The following is a 21,850-nucleotide window of genomic DNA, read 5'->3' as shown; positions in this document are numbered from 1 at the left end:
CTTAGAAAGATCTCTAAGTGGTAGCTGTGGAGAGCAGCCTTCAGGCTTAGCCCAGAATGAGTGTAAAGCAGCTAGTTTTATCAGGACTTAATTTTATGTTATGGGTTAAGGTGAAAAGATACATAGAGGTTGGAGAGATGCACTCCTTTCTCCTTTAGTTATCCAACGTTAATTAAAGTGTCCACTTTTAACTTTGTCGGCGTGCTCGCTCTTCGCGCTCTGCTCATTCGCGCTGCAAACAAGTGAAAAACGCAAAGGAGACACATTTCGGTCTCCGTCTAGCTGCACAACCTATTATAATGTATTTAATGAATTAAATTCGTAATCAACATTTTCGTTATTCCTAAATTTTAACCAAAATTGTCCATTCATTCTTTACTCTTTTTTCTTTCAATCCATATATATAATGGATTGAAAGAAAAAAAGAGTAAAACATGAATGGACAATTTTGGTTAAAATTTAGGAATAACGAAAATGTTGATTACAAATTTAATTCATTAAATTCATTATAATAGGTTGTGCAGCTAGACGGAGACCGAAATGTGTCTCCTTTGCGTTTTTAAGGTGAAAAGAACCACACAGTGTAGTTATAAAAAATATATATTTGTTATTAACACTCAGTTTTCATAGGTCTTTATTTCGATTTTTGCATCTTAAAAGACAATTTACATGAAAAAAATAAAACCAGATCATATATACAAATTTAAGAACAACAAATTTCATGAGAGTTTCATCATATTAAGACAAGAATTAAACCATTGTTTTTAAAGACCTAGTATGAATAAAAATACAAATTTTAGAAAAAATGTGTTAAGAATCTATGTGCTTGGAGGTGTCTAGCCCTAATAACCCAGGCCCATCCTAGGTACTTAGCAACACATATGACCACAATCTCTGAGGTATTTGATCTTAGAGCCCACAATGCCTCCACACTCCCACCACTATTCTGCTTACGGCAAATGGGCCTGATCCATTTGTTCCTAGGAGCTGAGTAGGCCGGACAGGCAAGAAAAAATGACCCACACTCTCCTTTTGGTCATTGCAGCAAGGGCAGTACTCTGTAGAAGAGCTGTTCCAATTCTTGGTAAAAGACCTCACTGGTAAAGACCCCACTCTAAACTGATGGTATAATTTTTTGTCCTGACTCCTGGTAATTACATCCCAATAGTTTTCTAATAGGGGATCCAATTTGTGCTTCAAAAATCGACCTGTTAAGGAGGTGGCATCAGACAGGGCAACAAATTGAGATCTAACAGAAGCCCAGAACAAAATTTTAAATTCTTTTTTAGAGGGAAACACCGTAGATCCCGGGTTAGCCCACAATTGACTAAGTCCCATACATTCTAGGATTGCTTTCACCTCCCGGAACCAAGGGATATTGCCAGAGCCCATGATTGATCTCACTTCTCTCAATTCATTTGCAAAGAGATTTAGGTCCGGCGACATCCAAATAAGTCTCCACAGAGCTACAAGCCGGTACCGTGCCATCTCATTGATCGGCTTACAACCCATATCTAACAGGAGGGGTTTAATTGGTGATGATTGAGGTAAGCCCACCAATTTACGCAAAAATTTATTTTGAGCCCTTACTAGAGGTGTTAAGTCCATATGACCCCATAAATCAGCCCCATACAAAATTGCAGAGCTGATTTTAACTTCATAAATCTTTAATGCGGGCAAGACCCTTTCAGTCAGGGACATTCTTTGCTCCTGGATTAAACAACCCGTTAAGCGTGCGGATTTTAGGTGGAGAGCGTCGACCTGTTGGTTCCAACGTAAAAGATAGTCTAGGGTCACTCCGAGATAGGTCATAACATCTACTTGTTCAAGGGCGGCTCCATTCATGCTAACATGACTTTTTATAGGACGATTTTTTGTTAAAACCATAAATTTAGTTTTACTCACAAATATTTGCAGATCATTTAATTTACAATAATCCTCAAATCTATTAATCGCCTTTTGGAGACCACTACGTGTCTTAGAGAGGATTAAAGTGTCATCTGCAAAGATGAGCAATGGGAACTTAGTCCCACCTAAATGGGTGCATCAGTTGGGGTGTCTGTAAAAAATTTCACCACCTGATTGATGAATAATAAAAAAAGAGTTGGTGCCAAAATGCACCCTTGACGGACACCCCTCGTAACGGAAAAACTGTCTGTTACCTGGCCCTGTCTCCCCCACCTTACCCTCGCAAAATTGCCCTCATGCAATCTTACCAGGATATCAAGGAGTTCGGACGGCAGCCCTAATTTGTCCAAGACAACCCACAGTTTTGCTCTGGGCACAAGATCAAAGGCGGACTTAAGGTCCACAAAGGCGGTGTAGATAGTCCCTCCGCCCAACAGCACCATCTTCCAGTAAATCAGGACAAATCGAAAAACCTGATCGATGGTGCTGGTGCCTGACCTAAATCCAGCTTGTAAAGGGGAGAGAATACTCTCCGTCTCCATCCACCCTTGTACCCTGGCAAGGACCATCCTAGCAATGATTTTCTGCATGGAATCTATGAGGCTTATGGGGCGGTAGTTACTGGGAGCCGAACGGTCCCCCTTTTTAAAAACGGGAAGGATTTCCGCTCCTTTCCAAGACTCTGGGATCCTTGCCACTCACTAACACAACACAATATCTCCTCCCTGGAGATATATGCACAATACTTTATCAATAGAATAAGCAAGAAGCACAAATACACGGTGGTCCTCAGGGGGGAGACCAAACTATATACTAAAATAGTGGAATGCGAACCATGACTCGAGTCAAGAGTGGACCCAGAAAACGTAGAAGAGTCGGGGACTCAAGGAACCACCCAAGGTGACGAGTATCTAGGAACCCCACGGAGGTCGTGTGCAGAGTGGGAACAGGAGCATGTACTCATTTGAAGTCAAAGGGTAAGTTGCAGTTGCAATTTGAGAGAAAACGGACCCTGCCCAGTGGACCCAGAAGAAACCCCATGGAAGATGGAAGGTCGGAGAGTCACCCCACTCGTGGATACCCTAGTAACCAGGATACCCACAGCAGGGAAGCCGGGTGCATAGGTGTGAAGTGACGTCGGAAACCGCCGTAGACTACAATAAAGGACTTCGGAAAAGATGCTGCTGGAGAGAAAGACAAAAGTGTCCGGTGGAACCCACCGATGGATTCAAGATGACATGGAACCTGAAAGCAGGATCGACAGAGTCTATGCCACTCAGGAGTGACCAGGAGGCACGGAAGACGAATGCCCACCGATATCGGGGATGCAGGAGAATTGACGGTGTCATTGAAGTTGCAGCTGTATGGACCAGGCAACCCAGAGGAAGACCAGGAGACGTGCATGAGCTGGTCCACGTCGGATGTCAAGAACCAAGAGGTCATTGTCCGGCAGGGGCAACAATAAGCTTTGACAGCTGAAAACAACGTAGTGGTCAAAATAAGGGGCAGTGTCGAGACCAAGTGACTCACCAGGAGCAGGGGAGCCCACTGGAGCCAAAGAAGACCCTCAAGAGGACCCACAGGCCAGAGACACAGGAGTCGCAAGAGGACCTCAAGCAGCTCATCAAAAATTGAAGGCTCATGGTGCAAAGGATGTGAAGCAGGCGAAGATCTCGGTTGAAGGAGATGCTTGAGGCTGGAACATCTTGGAGCCCGAAGATCTCTGTAGGACAGAGTCAACAAGTCTTGGCAACAGCAAGTTGACACGATGCAAAGGGGTACTTCTCCAGTGGTTCCGACAAGGTATAATGGCCACTAACTTGCTATGAAGACAGTGCAGGCCTCGAGGGAGTTGCAGAACCACCACGTATGTTGCTGAACTGTCGCAGTCCAGGAACAGCAGACCGGTCAGCTTCATTGTGTTGAATGAAGATGCAGTGAAGTGATTCCTTCACTCCAAGGGAGATTCCTTAGGATGTCTTGGATGTCCACAGACCTGTATGGAGTACAGTGGGCTAAAGAACGGTGATGGATTAAACCTAGATCTTTTGACTGGGTGTGAGTGTTTGATTCAGATGCTCCGTCCATCACCACCCCCTTTTGTACCGCTTTTGGCTGCCATAAGTGTGGCAGGGTATGCTCAGACGTGAGTCCCTTGCTCACTTTGCCACTGGATTCAAGGAAGCCGGGCTGAAGACGGCTGGAATGCCAGAAACCGGTCCTCGGAAGCTTGCTTCCGGTCCAGGGAAGACATGGCTTGGCAGTTCGGGCTGGACTGTTCCCATGAGGCACAGGGTCAGACTGATTTGCATATAGCCATGTCTGAACTGGGGTGGCAAAGTGGGCTAAAGAACGGTGATGGATTAAACCCAGATCTTTTGACTGGGTGTGAGTGTTTGATTGATTCAGATGCTCCGTCCATCACCACCCCCTTTTGTAATGCTTTTGGCCGCCATAAGTGTGGCAGGGTATGCTCAGACGTGAGTCCCTTGCTCACTTTGCCACTGGATTCAAGCAAGCCAGGCGGAAGACGGCTGGAATGCCAGAAACCGATCCTCGGAAGCTTGTTTCCGGTCCAGGGAAGACATGGCTTGGCAGTTCGGGCTGGACTTTTCCCATGAGGCACAGGGCCAGACTGATTTGCATATAGCCATGTCTGAACTGGGGTGGCAGAGTGGGCTAAAGAACAGTGATGGATTAAACATAGATCTTTTGACTGGGTGTGAGTGTTTGATTGATTCAGATGCTCCGTCCATCACCACCCCCTTTTGTACCGCTTTTGGCCGCCATATGTGTGGCAGGGTATGCTCAGACGTGAGTCCCTTGCTCACTTTGCCACTGGATTCAAGCAAGCCGGGCTGAAGACGGCTGGAATGCCAGAAACCGGTCCTCTGAAGCTTGTTTCCGGTCCAGGGAAGACATGGCTTGGCAGTTCGGGCTGGACTGTTCCCGTGAGGCACAGGGTCAGACTGATTTGCATATAGCCATGTCTGAACTGGGGTGGCAGAGTGGGCTAAAGAACGGTGATGGATTAAACCCAGATCTTTTGACTGGGTGTGAGTGTTTGATTGATTCAGATGCTCCGTCCATCACCACCCCCTTTTGTACCGCCTTTGGCCGCCATAAGTGTGGCAGGGTATGCTCAGACGTGAGTCCCTTGCTCACTTTGACACTGGATTCAAGCAAGCCGGGCTGAAGACGGCTGGAATGCCAGAAACCGGTCCTCGGAAGCTTTTTTTACGGTCCAGGGAAGACATGGCTTGGCAGTTCGGGCTGGACTGTTCCCATGAGGCACAGGGTCAGACTGATTTGCATATAGCCATGTCTGAACTGGGGTGGCAGAGTGGGCTAAAGAACGGTGATGGATTAAACCCAGATCTTTTGACTGGGTGTGAGTGTTTGATTGATTCAGATGCATCGTCCATCACCACCCCCTTTTGTACTGCTTTTGGCCACCATAAGTGTGGCAGGGTATGCTCAGACGTGAGTCCCTTGCTCACTTTGCCACTGGATTCAAGCAAGCCGGGCTAAAGACGGCTGGAATGCCAGAAACCGGTCCTCGGAAGCTTGTTTCCGGTCCAGGGAAGACATGGCTTGGCAGTTCGGGCTGGACTGTTCCCATGAGGCACAGGGTCAGACTGATTTGCATATAGCCATGTCTGAACTGGGGTGGCAGAGTGGGCTAAAGAACGGTGATGGATTAAACCCAGATCTTTTGACTGGGTGTGAGTGTTTGATTAATTCAGATGCTCCGTCCATCACCACCCCCTTTTGTACCGCTTTTGTCCGCCATATGTGTGGCAGGGTATGCTCAGACGTGAGTCCCTTGCTCACTTTGCCACTGGATTCAAGCAAGCCGGGCTGAAGACGGCTGGAATGCCAGAAACCGGTCCTCGGAAGCTTGTTTCCGGTCCAGGGAAGACCTGGCTTGGCAGTTCGGGCTGGACTGTTCCCATGAGGCACAGGGTCAGACTGATTTGCATATAGCCATGTCTGAACTGGGGTGGCAGAGTGGGCTAAAGAACGGTGATGGATTAAACCCAGATCTTTTGACTGGGTGTGAGTGTTTGATTGATTCAGATGCTCCGTCCATCACCACCCCCTTTTGGACCGCTTTTGGCCGCCATAAGTGTGGCAGGGTATGCTCAGACGTGAGTCCCTTGCTCACTTTGACACTGGATTCAAGCAAGCCGGGCTGAAGACGGCTGGAATGCCAGAAACCGGTCCTCGGAAGCTTGTTTCCGGTCCAGGGAAGACATGGCTTGGCAGTTCGGGCTGGACTGTTCCCGTGAGGCACAGGGTCAGACTGATTTGCATATAGCCATGTCTGAACTGGGGTGGCAGAGTGGGCTAAAGAACGGTGATGGATTGAACCCAGATCTTTTGACTGGGTGTGAGTGTTTGATTGATTCAGATGCTCCGACCATCACACCCCCTTTTGTACCGCTGTATGGAGTACAGGCACGGATGTTGCAGCAGACTTGCAGGACGACGAGACCAGGAGCAGCAGAAGTCTTCCCACTTGCAGTCTCGGTTACCAGAAGTGAAGTCCAGCGATGTCCAAAGTGCCCAGACAGTCAAAGTTGAAGTGGTATTGGATCTGAATTGTGCCCCATGACAAGTCTAGGGACACACCCACGGGTAAGCTCTTAAGTACCCTATGGAAAGGGTTGGGACGATACAGGGGTCCCTTACACAGGAGGGGCTGGACAGTGAGGAGGATTCTCCCATGTCCTTTGTCCAGTTTCACCAACGGCTCCCTCAGCTGGTTTGAACTGGAGTATGCAAGGAGGGCACAAAATGTGCCCTTCAAGCAGTCTCAGTGGTGCTGGCAAGCGCCCGAACCCTGTCCCAATACACTAAGTCCTGTATGGTGGGGGGGTCACACCTCCCTGCAAAAGGCAGCTTACTGTCCTGCCTTCCTCTGCTCGAGCTTGAGCTTGGCTCAGCATCAGGAGGGCAGAATCGGGTCTCTGGTCAACAGCTGCCATAGTTTGCTGTCCGGGTCTAGAAGACTGGTACTGGGAGCACTGAGGGCCTCCCTGAGGAGCTTCACAGTACGTTTCCAACATGTTTGATACCAAACACGACAGGGTTCGTTACAGCTAGTTTAGAGATGGTCATCGCTTAATGGTGCATGGCCCCTCTATGCTTTGGAATAGCTGGTGCACTTACAACACGAGAGAATGGACTCCGAAGGTTGTAGGGGTATCCTACTCATGCAATGGCATCCTCACACTTAGAACCGAGTACCCTTCCTTCAGGATTGAAAGGCCTGCCTTAGGTGTGACTTATAGGTTTGAGTGCAGTGACCTCAGATATAAGGAAACCTATATCTGTGGTAAGTGGTGCTAGCACCAGCTTACACAGGCTGCAATAGCAGGTCTGTGGTCACAATTGGAGTAGTCTCTCATGGGTGGCATAATACATGCTTTAGCCCATGGGATACCCCTGGTGTACCTATGCCCTGGGTGGTAAACAACGTTTACCATAAATCGTTTTCCTCGCAGGGAATCACAATGACCGCGTTGTGATTCCGCATACCATTACACTGCAAGTCGGAACGACACCCGTGGGGGGGGGGGGGGGACGAGGGTTTGCGGATGGATTTAAAATCCAACACCTTCCCTATTGTCGGCACAGACTGGAGTTGGAATAGTAAATTATACTATTCCAACATCCAGCGCCCCCCCTCCGCAAGTCATTGTTCCGACTTGCAGAGTAATGGTATACGAAATCACAACCCGGTCGTTGTAACACCTGCGTTACGATTCCCTGCGGGGAAAAAGACAGCAGTATAATAACATACATTCGCCCTGGGTACCTTAATACCATATACTAGGGACTTACAAGGGTACACCAGTAGCCATTCTGGAGTGTACCCAAGTACTTACCATGTCCAATTTAGGGAAAAGCACAGAGACTGGGTCCTGGTTAGAAAAATCCCAGTCAGACTAGTCAGTAAAACATAAGTACACCAGCAAAAAGTGGGGGTGACCATGAAAGCAGAACCTACTTTCCTACAGGTCTGTATTAATCTCTTTTTACATTTTCGGGTCAGAAGTCCATTGAACTCAGTGAACAGGGTCCCCCAACTTTGGAGGAGGCCATTTGGTTTGCTAAAGTTAAAGTGACATTATTTTCCTACTTCACTTAAGTCATTCACATATGTAATAATTTATTGCCAAACTTTAAATTCATTTTCAAGATTTATACAGTTTTTCATATTGATTTATATTCTTGGCTTTATCCTCTGATATATTTCACTTTTAATCGCCCCTCCCTTAGACAAACTGCATATTCTGCTTCCATTGTCAATGAGTATGTATTTTAGATCTTGTTTTTTGTACTTCATTGTCTTGTTGTTTGTTTCTTACCTTTTGCATGATTCTTCCAATAAAGGTTGAAGTGGCAGACCCCAAGCAGCGTGTGGTGAACTTCGGTGCTCTTAGTGCTGGACAGAGCTTGAAGAAGGTTGTTCCGATAGTGAACCGCAGTATTGCCCCTATCACTTTTTCCTTGGGAATCACCCCAAATCTACCAGTACTTCAGGACCCTAAGGTAAGACACCCAAAAAGCTGGAGAGCGCTGAATATAGGCTCCTTGGCTGGTGGGATGTGTATCTGAGGCTAAACTTGTGACTTTACCGATGTGGTATTCAGAAATAAGCAGAAATTAACTTTGATAGGATGGCAGAATTCAAAAGTACTTTATGAACTCTTTTTAGACCTAATGTTTTAGATGCATGTATCCTAATAGCGTAGGTGATGTGTGTGCACCTTAACTTGTGAACATAGGAAAAATATTTCAAATGTGCCATTTACTTAACTATATTTTTCACACAACACATGCCACATTCGTTGTGTAGCCATTTTGCATTTTAATGTAAACTTTGAATATGATATGTTGGATTTGTATCTTTAATACAAAAAAACATAAGCTGCATCTTAAATGTATAATTGCTCACTAAGCAACCAAGGTTGGTACTACTATTTACTCCAGTATTGGAGCTTTTATAGATTCACATGCCTGAATTATTCCCCGTCGTCGAGACGGAAGTCTCCGGTACATAAAAAAGCAATGCTTAGCAGTATAGCAAACTGTAAAAAGGCCTAGGCCCATTTCCCTTTTGCAACCCATAACCCTTGTTATGTAAAAGAGACCAAACTTTTCCCTGAACCAATCAGAGCTCCTTCTCTTGCTAGTTTGGTTCCTGACAGGCAGGAGAGTAGGTCATTTGCAGTTCTTTTTTTTTTTTTTTTTTTAATTGGACACCTGTTAATTTTGCAGTGTAGGTGTGCTCTAAATGTCCCACATTGAGACATGCCAAAAAATATGTGCAAAGTAGCAATTACATTTCCGCATTTTTGTTTAGCTCTCACTATTTGATCCAGTGTTTTGAGTGATTGTGAAATATCCTTGAGCTGCATTCCACTGAAAGTCTCTCTAGGATGGAGAGCATGTGTTTTCACAGGCTTATCAAAAAACTTGCTCCCAGTCTTCATCATAGTAAGATCATCCCACCTCATTTTACATTTTTTCTCAACTACTCTATATAGGCTGTCTACTTTCATGTTCTGCTGCACTTTGTTGTATCAGCAGGAGACATGGTGCCAGGAAACGGTTCTCTTTTGGACTTAATATGTAAGGGAGACTATTGTGGTAACTTTTGGGTCGTGTATGGCTGTGCCAGTGAGGGGTAGCAAGTAGTGTTGGACTGGTAGGTATTTATAAAAAAAGTATGCATAAAAAATTATAATATGTCCTGCATCTTTGAATTGTTTTACTGTTCGTTAGTTTGTGAATTGTGAAAAATAATTAACTTCTCCCATAAGTCAACTTACTTCTTGTTTACTCTTGTTGGGAAGTTATTTTGGTAATAATATTGGCTATAAGATGGACATTTTGTCTAAGTAAAATTCTGGGGTTATTTTTTGTAGACCTGGAAGGGGCGTGGCTTAGCAAGCCACGATGGCGGCTGTGATCTGCTGAGGCTCCGCGGACGGGTGGCCAAATAGCCCGGTAATCCTCGTCGCCTCGGGGTGAAAACCATCCTCCCAGACGGTGGATTGCTGGCGGCACCGGGAGAAGCCAGGAAACTGCGGTGCCCCACGCTGCAAAAGCAGCCAATAGCGCTGACTCTGGCCCGCGGACCCGAACCCAAGATGGCGGCGGCTAATTGCTGAACGGGCCGGGTGTTGGTAGCGCGATCCGCCCGGATCAACATCCACTGCGAGAGCGCGGGTGCACAGGACCGGGATCGGCCATACGGCGGTCCCCCCTCCGCCTTCTGCTACTGCGATCGGCGACACTGCCCGGTGTCGCTCCTGGAACAGCGGAGGCGGCCGGACGGCGGGGGACGTCGCCGCAGAGACGTGAACCACAGTGGGGGTCAAAGGTGGCCCCTAACCCGACACACATCGGCCCCGGAGGGAACGGCCGGCTCATCTCCCCCTCCCCCCCCCCCCCCCCGGGGGACTGACGCTCGGTGGGGGCTACCGCGTCAGAACTGGCCTGACCTCAACATGGCGCCCACAGAACAGCGACGTCGGAGCCGACTGCTTTCCCAGTGGACCTGAGGGACGACATCTGGGGGTGAGTGCCACGCACCGCTGGTTTCCCATCCCTCTCGAGATTCCCCGCCGGCCCGGACACAATACTGGTGGGCCGGCCATCACAACGCCACTGCCTGACCCTAAGATGGCTACCGGGGCCCATTGATCTGGACAGGGCCCGGACCTACCCCCGGTCGCACCACGGTGAGGGGACCCCCGGGTGCTCACAGGACTTTCATTGCCGAGTTGGAAATGGATTGCTCTCGGGGGGTGATTTTCTTTGGGTGCGGGTGCGCTGGGAGGAACAGTGAAGGACCGACGGCACGCGGTGGGCCCCACCTAACCGGCATGGCTGGCGAGGCGGCGAGGCGATCCCAGTTGGGGCGCTGGAGACCTTAGGGCACACTACGCGCCCTACCACAAGAAGGCAGCGAGTCATACGGCCGCCACTCAGGGGTGCGGCACCCTGAACTCATTCCCGTGCCCGAAGGAACAGAACGCGGGAACGACACCTGGGGACACCACCATGGGGAAGCCACGCAGCAGACGGCGGTCCCTGAAATGGCGCCAGAAAACCAACCCCGCACCAGCACCCTTTCCAAAACGCCTTCGCCGCAACCGGACCCTACTATCTCCGACAAGCTGGACCGGGTCCTGGCAGCCAAAGAACTCTCTAGGGCCTCCATGGAAGATCGCCTGGGTACTCTCACTACGGACATCAACCTCATCCGTGACGACCAGCGGAAACTGGGCGATAGGGTCCGGGAGGGAGAGAGTACTTTGGCGGATGTACAGCCAACCCTGAAGACCCAGCAACAAACACTTCTGACAGCCATGGATCGCTTGGCAGCAATGGAGGAACGGGTGGACGATTTGGAGGGACGTTCTCGGCGCTGCAACATACGCGTGCTGGGACTGCCGCAGGGGGTCGAGGGGGATGTTTTTAACCATAATGGAGTCACATGGAAACACAACAACTTCACTAATTGCAAAACAAAAAATGTTGTTTACGCAGTTGTATGCCCATGCAACAGAATATATATTGGCAAAACATGCCAACAAGTTAATATAAGAATAACACAACACAGATCCAGGATAAGGAGAAAGGTCATGACCGCTCCTATGGTTGAACACTTTCTGTCTGTTAACCATAGCGAGAATGACCTCAAATGGACCGTCCTGTCTGCGATTGACCCTAGGCATCGCTCTCCCTGTAGTGAAAGGCATATCTGATCATGAAATTTGACAGCATTAATAGAGGACTTAACTGTATGAGTGAACTGAATAGAGTATAACTCTGTTAAAACTGTTCAAAGTCTTGGTCTAATGAATCGACCTGCATCTTTACAATAAACGTCCCATGCTGATACTTCAAAACACATTGAAATTTCTACAAATTTTCTTTGAGTTTAGGCAAATGTATTTCCCATTATTCGTACGGTTTCACTCCGGATGAAAATACAACTTCCATAATGCACCATGCTCGAATCTAGCCAGGTCTTCCCTTAACGCCCCGCCCCCTGTGGCGTCACGTGTTCATATAACCCGGCAACCCAGGAGGGAGATGTCGTGGAGGGTTTGACTTCCCTCGCGGAATTGGTTAAAATCGTAAACCACTACATCTTCTAAAAAGGTGAGCCGTTTGCTGAATGCACTTTAAAGTGTGTGACATACGAGGTTCCTCGGTGTTCGCATTTAAGCAAAATTTCGCCCGCGCAATAAATAAAACTTCGTTCCCGGTTCTTTACAGATTGAAAATAGAACAGACCGGCAATGGCGCTTCGGATGACCGGCAGCTGAATTGTGATTGACCCACGAGTAAGTAGTCTGAGCATGAGGTGGACGTATAATAAGTCCGTTTGTAATATATAGACATATGGTTAAAAATCGCCGAACTCATTGCGTTTTTCAGATTGTAAAGACCCTAGCGCCTTGACCAGACAAGTAGCAAGCACCAGTGGACTGCGCCAAGTAATAACAGAAATAAAGGTATCTCCCCCTTTTTTCCATGCAATATCTACATGCCATGGGAGAATTATATCTCATATAGACTAGTACTTAGAACTTGATATTCTGTTGCAGAGTGGCATCTTCTGACTGAGCACAAAAGAGTTTGAAGCAAGGCCTACAAACCAAGTTTGGCACAATGCAGGTATGTGGGCAGACCCTTAGCTTAATAGAGCTAAAAGAGCTTTTAAGAAATAGTGCGAAGCACACTAAACAAAAATGTTTCTCTTGTTTTATGTTTTTGTCACAAACAGTTGATCATTTAGAAAGGATTTATCCTGCCCTGATGAGAGTCCGGCAATTCAAAAAACCAGGACTCGAAACGCGTCGGCTTTGATATAGGCTTTTGATATAAGTGGCAGTTTAAAAAAAAACTCTGGGACATTTATAGTACCAAAATTCATCTGTTCTCTAAATTTAGGAGACCCTTGATTTGTGTAAAGTTTTTTACAACCAAAAGTGTTTCTATTTGTATATATTAACTGCTTTTTGACAGATTAATTGTCTTTCTATTGTTGCACTTCCCTTTGTATTTATATGGTCGCACTTGTGACACATTTATGTGGAGTCTTTTGATGTATTATGTTTGATGTTTTTGTAAAAAAGAGATTGTCTGTTTAGGAGATGATGTGTTCTTCTTTGTATGAAATTCAAACGAGTAAAAATTAAATTAAAAAGGCAAAATTGAATGCCCAGGTAAACGTATTAAATTTCGTTTATTTGTTTGCATGATTGATTCAACCTATCAATCGGAGGATTAGGTAAATTTACAATTGTTCTAGGAGGGGGTCGAGGGAGCACACCCCATCGAATATGTGGAGGCCTGGGTAAAGTCCTTCACTCCAACCAAGGAATGCACTGCCTTCTTCTCCTTGGAACGGGCTGACCGGGAAACAGCTACCCGGCAACGCCCCTCGCCCCCTGCTCGCAAAATTCCTTCATTTTCAGGATCAAGACGCAGTGCTGCGGGCGGCCAGACGAGCAGGCCCCCTGCAGGTCGAAAACCAGCACGTCATGATCTTCCCGGACTACGCCAAGGCGGTGCAAAAACTCAGGGCGTCCTTCCTAGAGCTGAAACGACGCCTACGGGCGAACAACATTCAGTACTCATTGTTATTTCCTGCCCGCCTGAAAGTCATCTAAGCCGGCTCCACGCACTTCTTTTCCATGGCAGAGGAGGCCTGCGACTGGGCAGATCGCCATTGCACGCAAGGATAGGCTGCCGCCCAGCCACAGAAACGCAGCCACAGGACACCTCGCAACAGAAGGCGAGCCCCACAGCAAACGAAACAGCAAGGGCAACAGAACTGGAGGGACCCTGCCAGGCGTCAGGAAGTCGAATCCCCGGACCTGGAACAGCTCATGCAGGAGCGTCGAAAGGCCCTTCAGTCAATTGGAGGAGGACTTTGAAGGGGTCCCCCACCTTTTTTCATCAAGTAGTGAAGAGGAAAGTAATCCGGCCCGTTCCGCAACTGACTCTATTACTCTGCCCCCGGTCACGCCATTGATCGCTGACATTGCCCAATTGGGGTGATACCGGTCATGGCCCAGCAACATGCTCCGCTGAATGATTTCTGTGGGCGGGTACCCCGGCTGGGGGCCAACCGCCGTCCGCGTCAGGACACAATGGACACACTACACCCCGAACTGACGACCATTTCTCCTGCTAACTCCCCGAAAGGAACCCGCCTCGCAGGCTCGTCCTGCCACCTCTACGATTTGACTGTACGCTCCCTGGTTCTTGGAGCGCTAGTTTGGATGTATCGAGCTTGCCGATGCGTCCCAGGTATTGGGACAGTTCTCCCATTCAGTTGCATGTTCTATTTACCCTGTTCTCTCACCCCTTATACCCCACAGAAGACATGAGAGGGGGCATACATGGAGGGGGCACACAGGGGCTCTTTCCACGCGCAGCTCTGCCACTCTACTCGTCACACCTGTGCATCCCACGTTCGTGAACACGCACCTTGGCGCAGGTCGCCATTCACCCACCTACCTATGCAGCACGCAGACGTCAGTATACTCACCCTGAATGTGCGGGGCCTGCACACGCCGCGCAAGAGATACACAACATATGCATATATTAAGCGCCAACGAGCCCACATCGCGTTCCTGCAAGAAACTCATCTCACAGCACCCAAGACAGACAAATTGAGATCCCGCTGGCGGGTTGTCCTATGCGCCACCTCCTACTCTGCGTTCGCACGCGGTGCGCTCATTTGGGTTCGCCCAGGCACCCCCTTTCGGGAGACGCGAAGAGTAGTGGATAAGGAGGGGAGGTATGCCCTGATGGAAAGTATACTGGACGGACAGCCAATCCTATTAGGTAGCATTTACGCACCCAATGTCGAGCAGGATACTTCTGGGACTCCCTCTCGGGTGTGCTGGCCCAATTATCCTCTCTCCCGTGGATATTAGGGGGCGACTACAACTGTGTACTGGATGTTACACTTGACAGGTCCCACCACCGCCCCAACATTCTCCAGCCATTGCACGGTCAAAAAGATTCCGCCACTAGGTCAGTCACTGGACGCTAGTAGACGCATGGAGAGCTCACCATCCTCACACGCGGTTATACTCATTCCACTCTATCCCACATAACCTGCAGACCAGGCTCGACAGATTTTTATGCACTCCGTCGCTAATACCTAAGGTCCAACACACCGACTACCTAGGCCGAGTAGTCTCAGACCACAATGCACATATCCTAAGCATCCGTTGGAGACCACCTCACCCTCCGGTGCCCACATGGTGCCTCCCGAAGGACTGCCTCACGGACCAGGTATTTAGGCACGATCACGCGCAGACGGTCCAAGATTACTTCCCTCACAACACCGGGACCGCCACCTCTAGGCTAGTGGAATGGGACGCATTCAAAGTAGTTGCATGGGGGGGGTTGTATCAAACAGATAGTGGGGGCCCGCCGCACACTCGAACACACCATTGCCGACTCGGAACGCATGCTAGCGACACTCACCAAAACGAAAGATGCCTGGTCGGCTACGATGGCTCAGGTAGCCGAGGCGAAAACGAAATACGCTACTGCCCTAGCGGATTTACAGAAATTCAATTTCCGTGCTTATGTGGCTCGCGTAAACATAGAACGCGACAAAACAGGTACACTACTGGCGTGGTTGGCGCGCCAAGACACAGCACCCATTACCGAGATCCGGACATCCGCTAGCACTCTGGTGCGCTCCCAACAAGACATACTAGACGCGTTCAGGCACTATTACGCTGCCGTGTACAGCACCCAGACACACTATCGGCAGGAAGCGGTAACCCATTTCCTGGACCCGCTGCCGCTTCCCCATGTCACAGAGGCAACCAGGGATACCCTGGATACGAAAATAACAGCGGCTGATGTCTCCTGCGCGATACGTTCCTTGGCGCAGAACAAGGCTCTGGGCCTAGACGGGCTACCTCTTGAGTACTACAGTACCTTCTCCGCCCTGTTGATCCCCCGGCTGACCGCCACGCTTGCAGACGCCCTCGATCGGAGGGAACTTCTAGAATCACTGCGGGAATCGGTCATCGTGTCCTTTCTCAAACCGCACAGAGACCCGCAACAACTGTCCTCATACCGCCCTATCACGCTCCTCTCGGCTGATTGCTAAATCCTGGGGAAAATACTGGCCGCCAGGTATGAACAGATATTATGCCCCCTAGTTCACCCAGACCAAAATGGTTTTGTCCCTGGCAGGAACACGTCTCAGAATATCAGACGTGTCTTCCATGTCCAAGATCAGGTGGGAGACGTCTTCCCCCGTGCGGCCTGCATCATACTTGATCTTGAAAAAGCTTTAGATGCAGTGACCTGGCCATACCTCTTTGCAGTCCTCCGTCGGACGGGAATAGGCCCAACCCTATTACAAAATACGTGGCTTCTATACACCAACCTTACGTCTCGGGTCAGGCTGGGTCGCTACATCTCATCCCCGCTGCGAGTCGAGAGGGGTACCAGACAAGGCTGCCCCCTCTCGCCCCTAATCTTGGCCTTGGCGGTGGAGCCGCTGGCGATCCGCCTACGCTGGGAGGGGACCGCCTGGGGCATTCCCATAGCGGATACGGTCCACTGCGTCTCCATGTACGCGGATGACCTTTTGCTGTACGTCCGAGACGTCACCGCGGATCTAACCCCCATAGGGACGGTCCTGTCTGAATTCGCGAAGCCATCTGGCCTCCTAGTATACTGGGAGAAATCCGTGGTGTACCCCCTGCACCATTCCCTTGACCCTCAGGAGGTCCGGATTGGTACGCAGAACCTATCTTGGAACACGGGCGCCCCCCGTTATCTTGGTGTCCGCCTTTATCGTTCACCCACCGACATCTACGAGGGTAATCATTGCAAGGTTCTCGCCAGCATCCGCACCTCGGTGGGCTTCTGGAAAAATCTCCCACTAGCCCCTATTGGTCGGGTAGCTCTGGCAAAAATGATCATCGTCCCCCGACTATTGTATTACTTCACTAACCTTCCGGTCGTACCACCCGGACGTTTCTTCCGCGAGTTGGACACGCTCCTCAGCACACTCATGTGGGGAAACTGCCGGCATAGAATAGCCCTCACCAAACTCCAGCTACCCACCACTGAGGGGGGTCTGGGTGCCCTCGCCTTCGAGTCATACTTCCTCGCAGCGCAACTCCAATGGCTCTCGTACTGGACGGCGGGTAGGCTATCCGGGGAGACCTACACAACACACGGCCCTATCCCTATACCAGAGCTCTGTCGTCTGTTGCTTCCTGGCACCAAACTCCGCCGAACCTACCCCCTGCAAGTATCAGTGGTCCGTCAGTGCATGCAACAAATTCACCGTATGGCAGCGAAGACCCCTTGCTATTCCCCACGGTTACCGCTAGCAGGGTGGCCACGAGGGGACTCATACTTCACGAGCGCCATGTTACGCGTGTGGACGGAATCTGAGATCACAGATGCAGGGGCACTATTTGCGGAGGGCCAGCTCTGCCCGTATGACCAACTCATGGAGGACCACGGCCTCCCCCCAGGGCAGTTTCTGACACATTGCCAACTCATACACTGCTATCGCCCACACTGTGACCTTACAACCAGCGAGCCCGCGACACACCCCGTAGTTCACACCATCCTTTACATGGGCAGTGGCAGACACCTAGTTACTTGGCTGTATAAGTCAATAAGAGAACTCACAAACAAGCACCTGCTCACCCTGAGGGCTGCTTGGGAGGACGAGTTTGGGCGACAATTACACGACCGGGAATGGGACAGAGCACTAGAATTCCCAAAGAAAGTGTAGAGAAACGCACGGTTCAAAAATATACAGTACTACATCTTACACAGGGCCTATCAGACCCCGGCGCGTCTCCAGCGGTTCTACCCCGACACACAGTTCTTATGTCCCAGATGTCACTCCCCTGATGCACACTTCCAACACATGTTCTGGAGCTGCCCGACCCTTCAGACCTACTGGTCAGCCATACTCCACTCCATCTGCACTCTCACAGGCCTCACAGGGCTACATTCCTGGGAGGCAGTCGCTTTGGGGATCTTTCGCAGGCCGAAGACACACAAGGTGCAGGTCCGATACGCTGCTCTGTCTCTGCTTTTAGCCAAAAGGAACCGAACCATGCAATTGCGAGCGATCACCAGTCCCTCGTTCGAGATATGGGTGGGAGCAGTGAAAAAATGGGCGGCGGCAGAGGAGGATGCCATGAGGGAGGAGGAAGCGAAAGGTCAGCGCAAACACCCTATATCCCTAGAATGGGTCACACTGTCTCACCAGTTTATGTTAGCCCACAAGCATGATACCCCGAGTACTTCTCAATGTGTCGCCACGCCCCCGGTGGCATCAACGCCCCATTAGGGGGTACATAACTTGACCTCCTCCATCTCTTCAGTTCCCTCCCCTCCCCCCCCACACTCCCCCCACCACACTCCCCCCCACCGTCTCCTTGCAGATGTGTCCTGAACAATATGTCTAATTCTGCTCCTCCTACTCAGTCTTCGCCCCACTACCTTCCCCCTCCCCCCCCTGTTTTCTCTCCCTCCCAGGGTATTTTCTCTCCTTTCCCTTGCAGTTTCACTGCTTTAGTTACCAGTCTTCTTCCTTCCACACACGGTTCCCCGTTCCTCTTCCCCTAGTTCCCCCTGCGCTCACTAACGGATCCATGCCCCTAATTCGCTCATTATATGAATACTGAATACATTCTGATGGCATGTTCGTATCATTGTAACATCTCTGATTGCAATATGATGTACCGTGAGAGCTTTTTGGTAAAAAGTTAATCAAAATATTTTAAAAAAAAATAATTGTAGACCTGGAATGTTTTAGTCCGTGAGGGGCTGATGTGGAAGAACAATCTGCAATCCCCAGCTTCTGTGTCCAGTTGTGCGAAATGGTCCTTCTGTATCGAGATCCAAGATGAATATCTTTGAAGCCACTTCCTCATATAGAAGAACTGTGCAGCTTCATAATATCTTTAAAGTTTGTGAATTCCCAAGTCCCCATTGATCATGTTATTGAAATTATTTTGTAGGATCACCTTTTAGATTCTCATATGTACACGACCCCCAATGGGAGGAAATTCACTTTTTGAAGATCTTCATATTGAGTGAGGTTAGGGAGAAAGATGGCACTGAAGCAAATATCAGATTCCAAACAATGTTTTCATCTTGATTTTTTCCAACCTGCCTTTAGTAATAGAGTGAGAACTGTTCACCTATTAATGCAGCTTCTGATCAAGGATAGATAGTTAATCTCATATAAATCTTTTAATTTTTGTTTGATTAATGTTCCTTGTATCTGAGCCTAGTGCCATATGGTTAGCCCTCCATGATTTTAATTTCTTCTATCACCAATGTATTGTGGGTATCCAGTTTCTGTCACTGATCAATTTATTGTCTAATACTATACCTCAAAAGTCTAAAATGACCATTATTTTGGGTGTTCTCATTATAGTGTCAACTAGATACATCGTTAGCCATCAATGATATGAGGTTGTCCACCCCAGGCACCATCACTCCGCTTAGTGAGCTATCAGATCTAATAGTTTCAATGAAGGGTTCAATGGGCAGTTCAAAGAGAAAGGTTGACAAGGGGCATCCCTGTCTCACTTCTCTATCGAGTGTAATCGAGCTTGAAAAGACTTGTTCACTCCTCTGGTGGAAGGATTCCCAGGCAGTCTTTGGCTAGAGTCTGAGAATACAAGTGGGAAACTATTCTCACTATTAGTGCCAGTATAGAAGGTCACTCAATAAGGTTAAACTGTCTTCTTCTCGTCAAGTACCATCACTGCTGGTCCTCACTGACCGAATGATCTCATTGTTAGCAATCGCCTAACCCTTGTTGCAGCCCATTCTCCTACCAATAAGTCCCATCTGACCTGTGTGAATCAAATGGGCCATAGGTCCGTCAGTTCTGTTGAGGACCATTTTGTTTAAAGGTTTATAGTCTATTTTAGGAAGGGAGATGGGGCAGAATGAGGTACTTTTGATGATCCCTTGCAGGGTTTAGTGGGGACTGTTACAGTGGCCTTCAACCATTATGTTTAAATTCCCTTGTTGCTCATCTAGGATCGGAGTTAGGAATCCGTTGTATCTTTTATAAATTTACAGATTGTAGCTGTGCAGGCCTTGTTCCCTAGATGACAGGGAAAGGAGACCTTCAATGGTGTTCTGCAGTTTCTCAATAGGAAGTTGTGTGTTTATTTCAAGTGTTTCTTATCTAGATAGTGATGCTAAATTTACTTGATCTATATCATGTATTCATTACCTTCTCTCAATATGGTTCTGTCACATACATCTCATATAATCTCATGAAGAAGGTCTTAAATGCTACTGCTATCCAACTAGGTTCTGTGGTACTCTCACTCCTGACCCCCACTCTTATGTAGGCAATGGTTGTGGCCACTTATCTTGTTAGATTTGCTTCACTAGCAATCTGCCAACCCAGATGCATTGGTAATAATGTCTATGACAATTATATAGCATGATGTTTTCTAATTGATATATGTCTGATTCGGTCGGTGCTGTCTTGGCCTTTGCATTCTCTATCCCTATGTCTCTGGAGTAGACCCTTTTGTGTTGCACATTCAAGAGCAACCCTCTTGGTTGCATCCTCTATCTTCTTGATGCCACCCTTTTTCTTGTAGGAAGATTCTGAAAACAGTATATCGTTTAGGACTGTATTAGGCCTATCCCACAACACTGTGTTCCTACTTGTCCTGTCATTGTAACCTAAATATTCTACAGATGCATCTCTCACTTTATCTGTCTACTTTCGGTTATTTGTCAAACTGTTGTTAAAGCTCTCAGTGCAATCCCTGTCAGGCAGGTTACATTTAGTTGAGCTGAGACTCTGGCATGGTCATAAACAGTTGATGTTAATATATGCACCTTTTCCAAGTGTATATTATTGTTTTGCTATATGAATCCTGTTTAGACAAATATACTTGTTATGTGTCAAAACAGTGTATACTCTTATCATCAATGTGCCTGTGACTCCATGCCTTGGTCAGCCCTAGAACAGCATTACAGGTTTCAGGACGCGAGATGCCACCTCTGAGGCATGAGGACACACCCCAGTACTTCTGTCTGCAGTGGGTTGAGGACGATGTTAAAGTCACTTCCAATTTAATTTCTTTTCAGTAGAATTATGCCAGAATATTTGCCATTATCAGAAAGAAGATTGAGCCATTCCTTTTCACTGCACAGATTTTTTAGCAGCATCTGTCTACAACCTAATTACATGTGGTGGGCTGCACATCTATTGTTCAGGTCTCCCTTGTTGCTTGTACATAATTTGTTTATGTCTCAGTATTTTGCATTCCCTGGAATTGTCATTTACTCCAGTATTGGAACTTTCATAGATTCACATGCCTGAATTATTCCCCGTCGTCGAGACGGGAGTCTCCGGTATATAAAAAAGCAGTGCTTAGTAGTATAGCAAACTGAAAAGAGGCCTAGGCCCATTTCCCTTTTGCAACCCATAGCCATTGTTATGTAAAAAAAAGGCCAAACTTTTCCCTGAACCAATCAGAGCTCCTCACCCTCTAGAACACTCCTGAGAGAACCTTCTGCCCCTCAGATTTTTCTACCGCACATTGTGCTAGGGAGTCTCATTTGAGCTCTGCTCAAACTCTTTACTTCTATAGTATTTTTGACCTAGATTTGAGGTTTCTACATCAACCATGTCTAAAAAGAGAAAAAAGGATTATTTAGAGCTTGTTCAACCTGCTCCAAGAAGAGGCTGTTTACAGATGACCCTCACAAGGACTGAATCTACTGTCTCTTTCCAGACCATAAGGCATCAGATTGTAAGGTATGTCGTACCTTTTCAAATAAGACCTTGAGAGATCGTGAGGGAAGGCCACTGATCTGGCTTCAGAAAGTCAAAGCCAGGAAGGAA

General features: G+C 48.2%; 1 protein-coding gene across 2 annotated transcripts in view; it reads left to right on the top strand.

Moving 5' to 3' along the window:
• The window catches only part of HYDIN (HYDIN axonemal central pair apparatus protein), a 3,619,565-nt gene that overhangs the window by 3,365,978 nt on the left and 231,737 nt on the right, over positions 1–21,850 (top strand). For both annotated transcript variants that reach the window (XM_078670948.1, XM_078670947.1), the window contains one exon: positions 8,311–8,469. In XM_078670948.1, the coding sequence (XP_078527074.1) occupies positions 8,311–8,469 (159 nt within the window). The remainder of the gene's footprint in view (positions 1–8,310; positions 8,470–21,850) is intronic.

The sequence above is a fragment of the Lissotriton helveticus genome, chromosome 12 (genome assembly GCF_964261635.1).
Source record: "Lissotriton helveticus chromosome 12, aLisHel1.1, whole genome shotgun sequence".
Lineage (NCBI taxonomy): Eukaryota > Metazoa > Chordata > Amphibia > Caudata > Salamandridae > Lissotriton > Lissotriton helveticus.
This window is presented reverse-complemented; position numbering and strand designations above follow the sequence as displayed.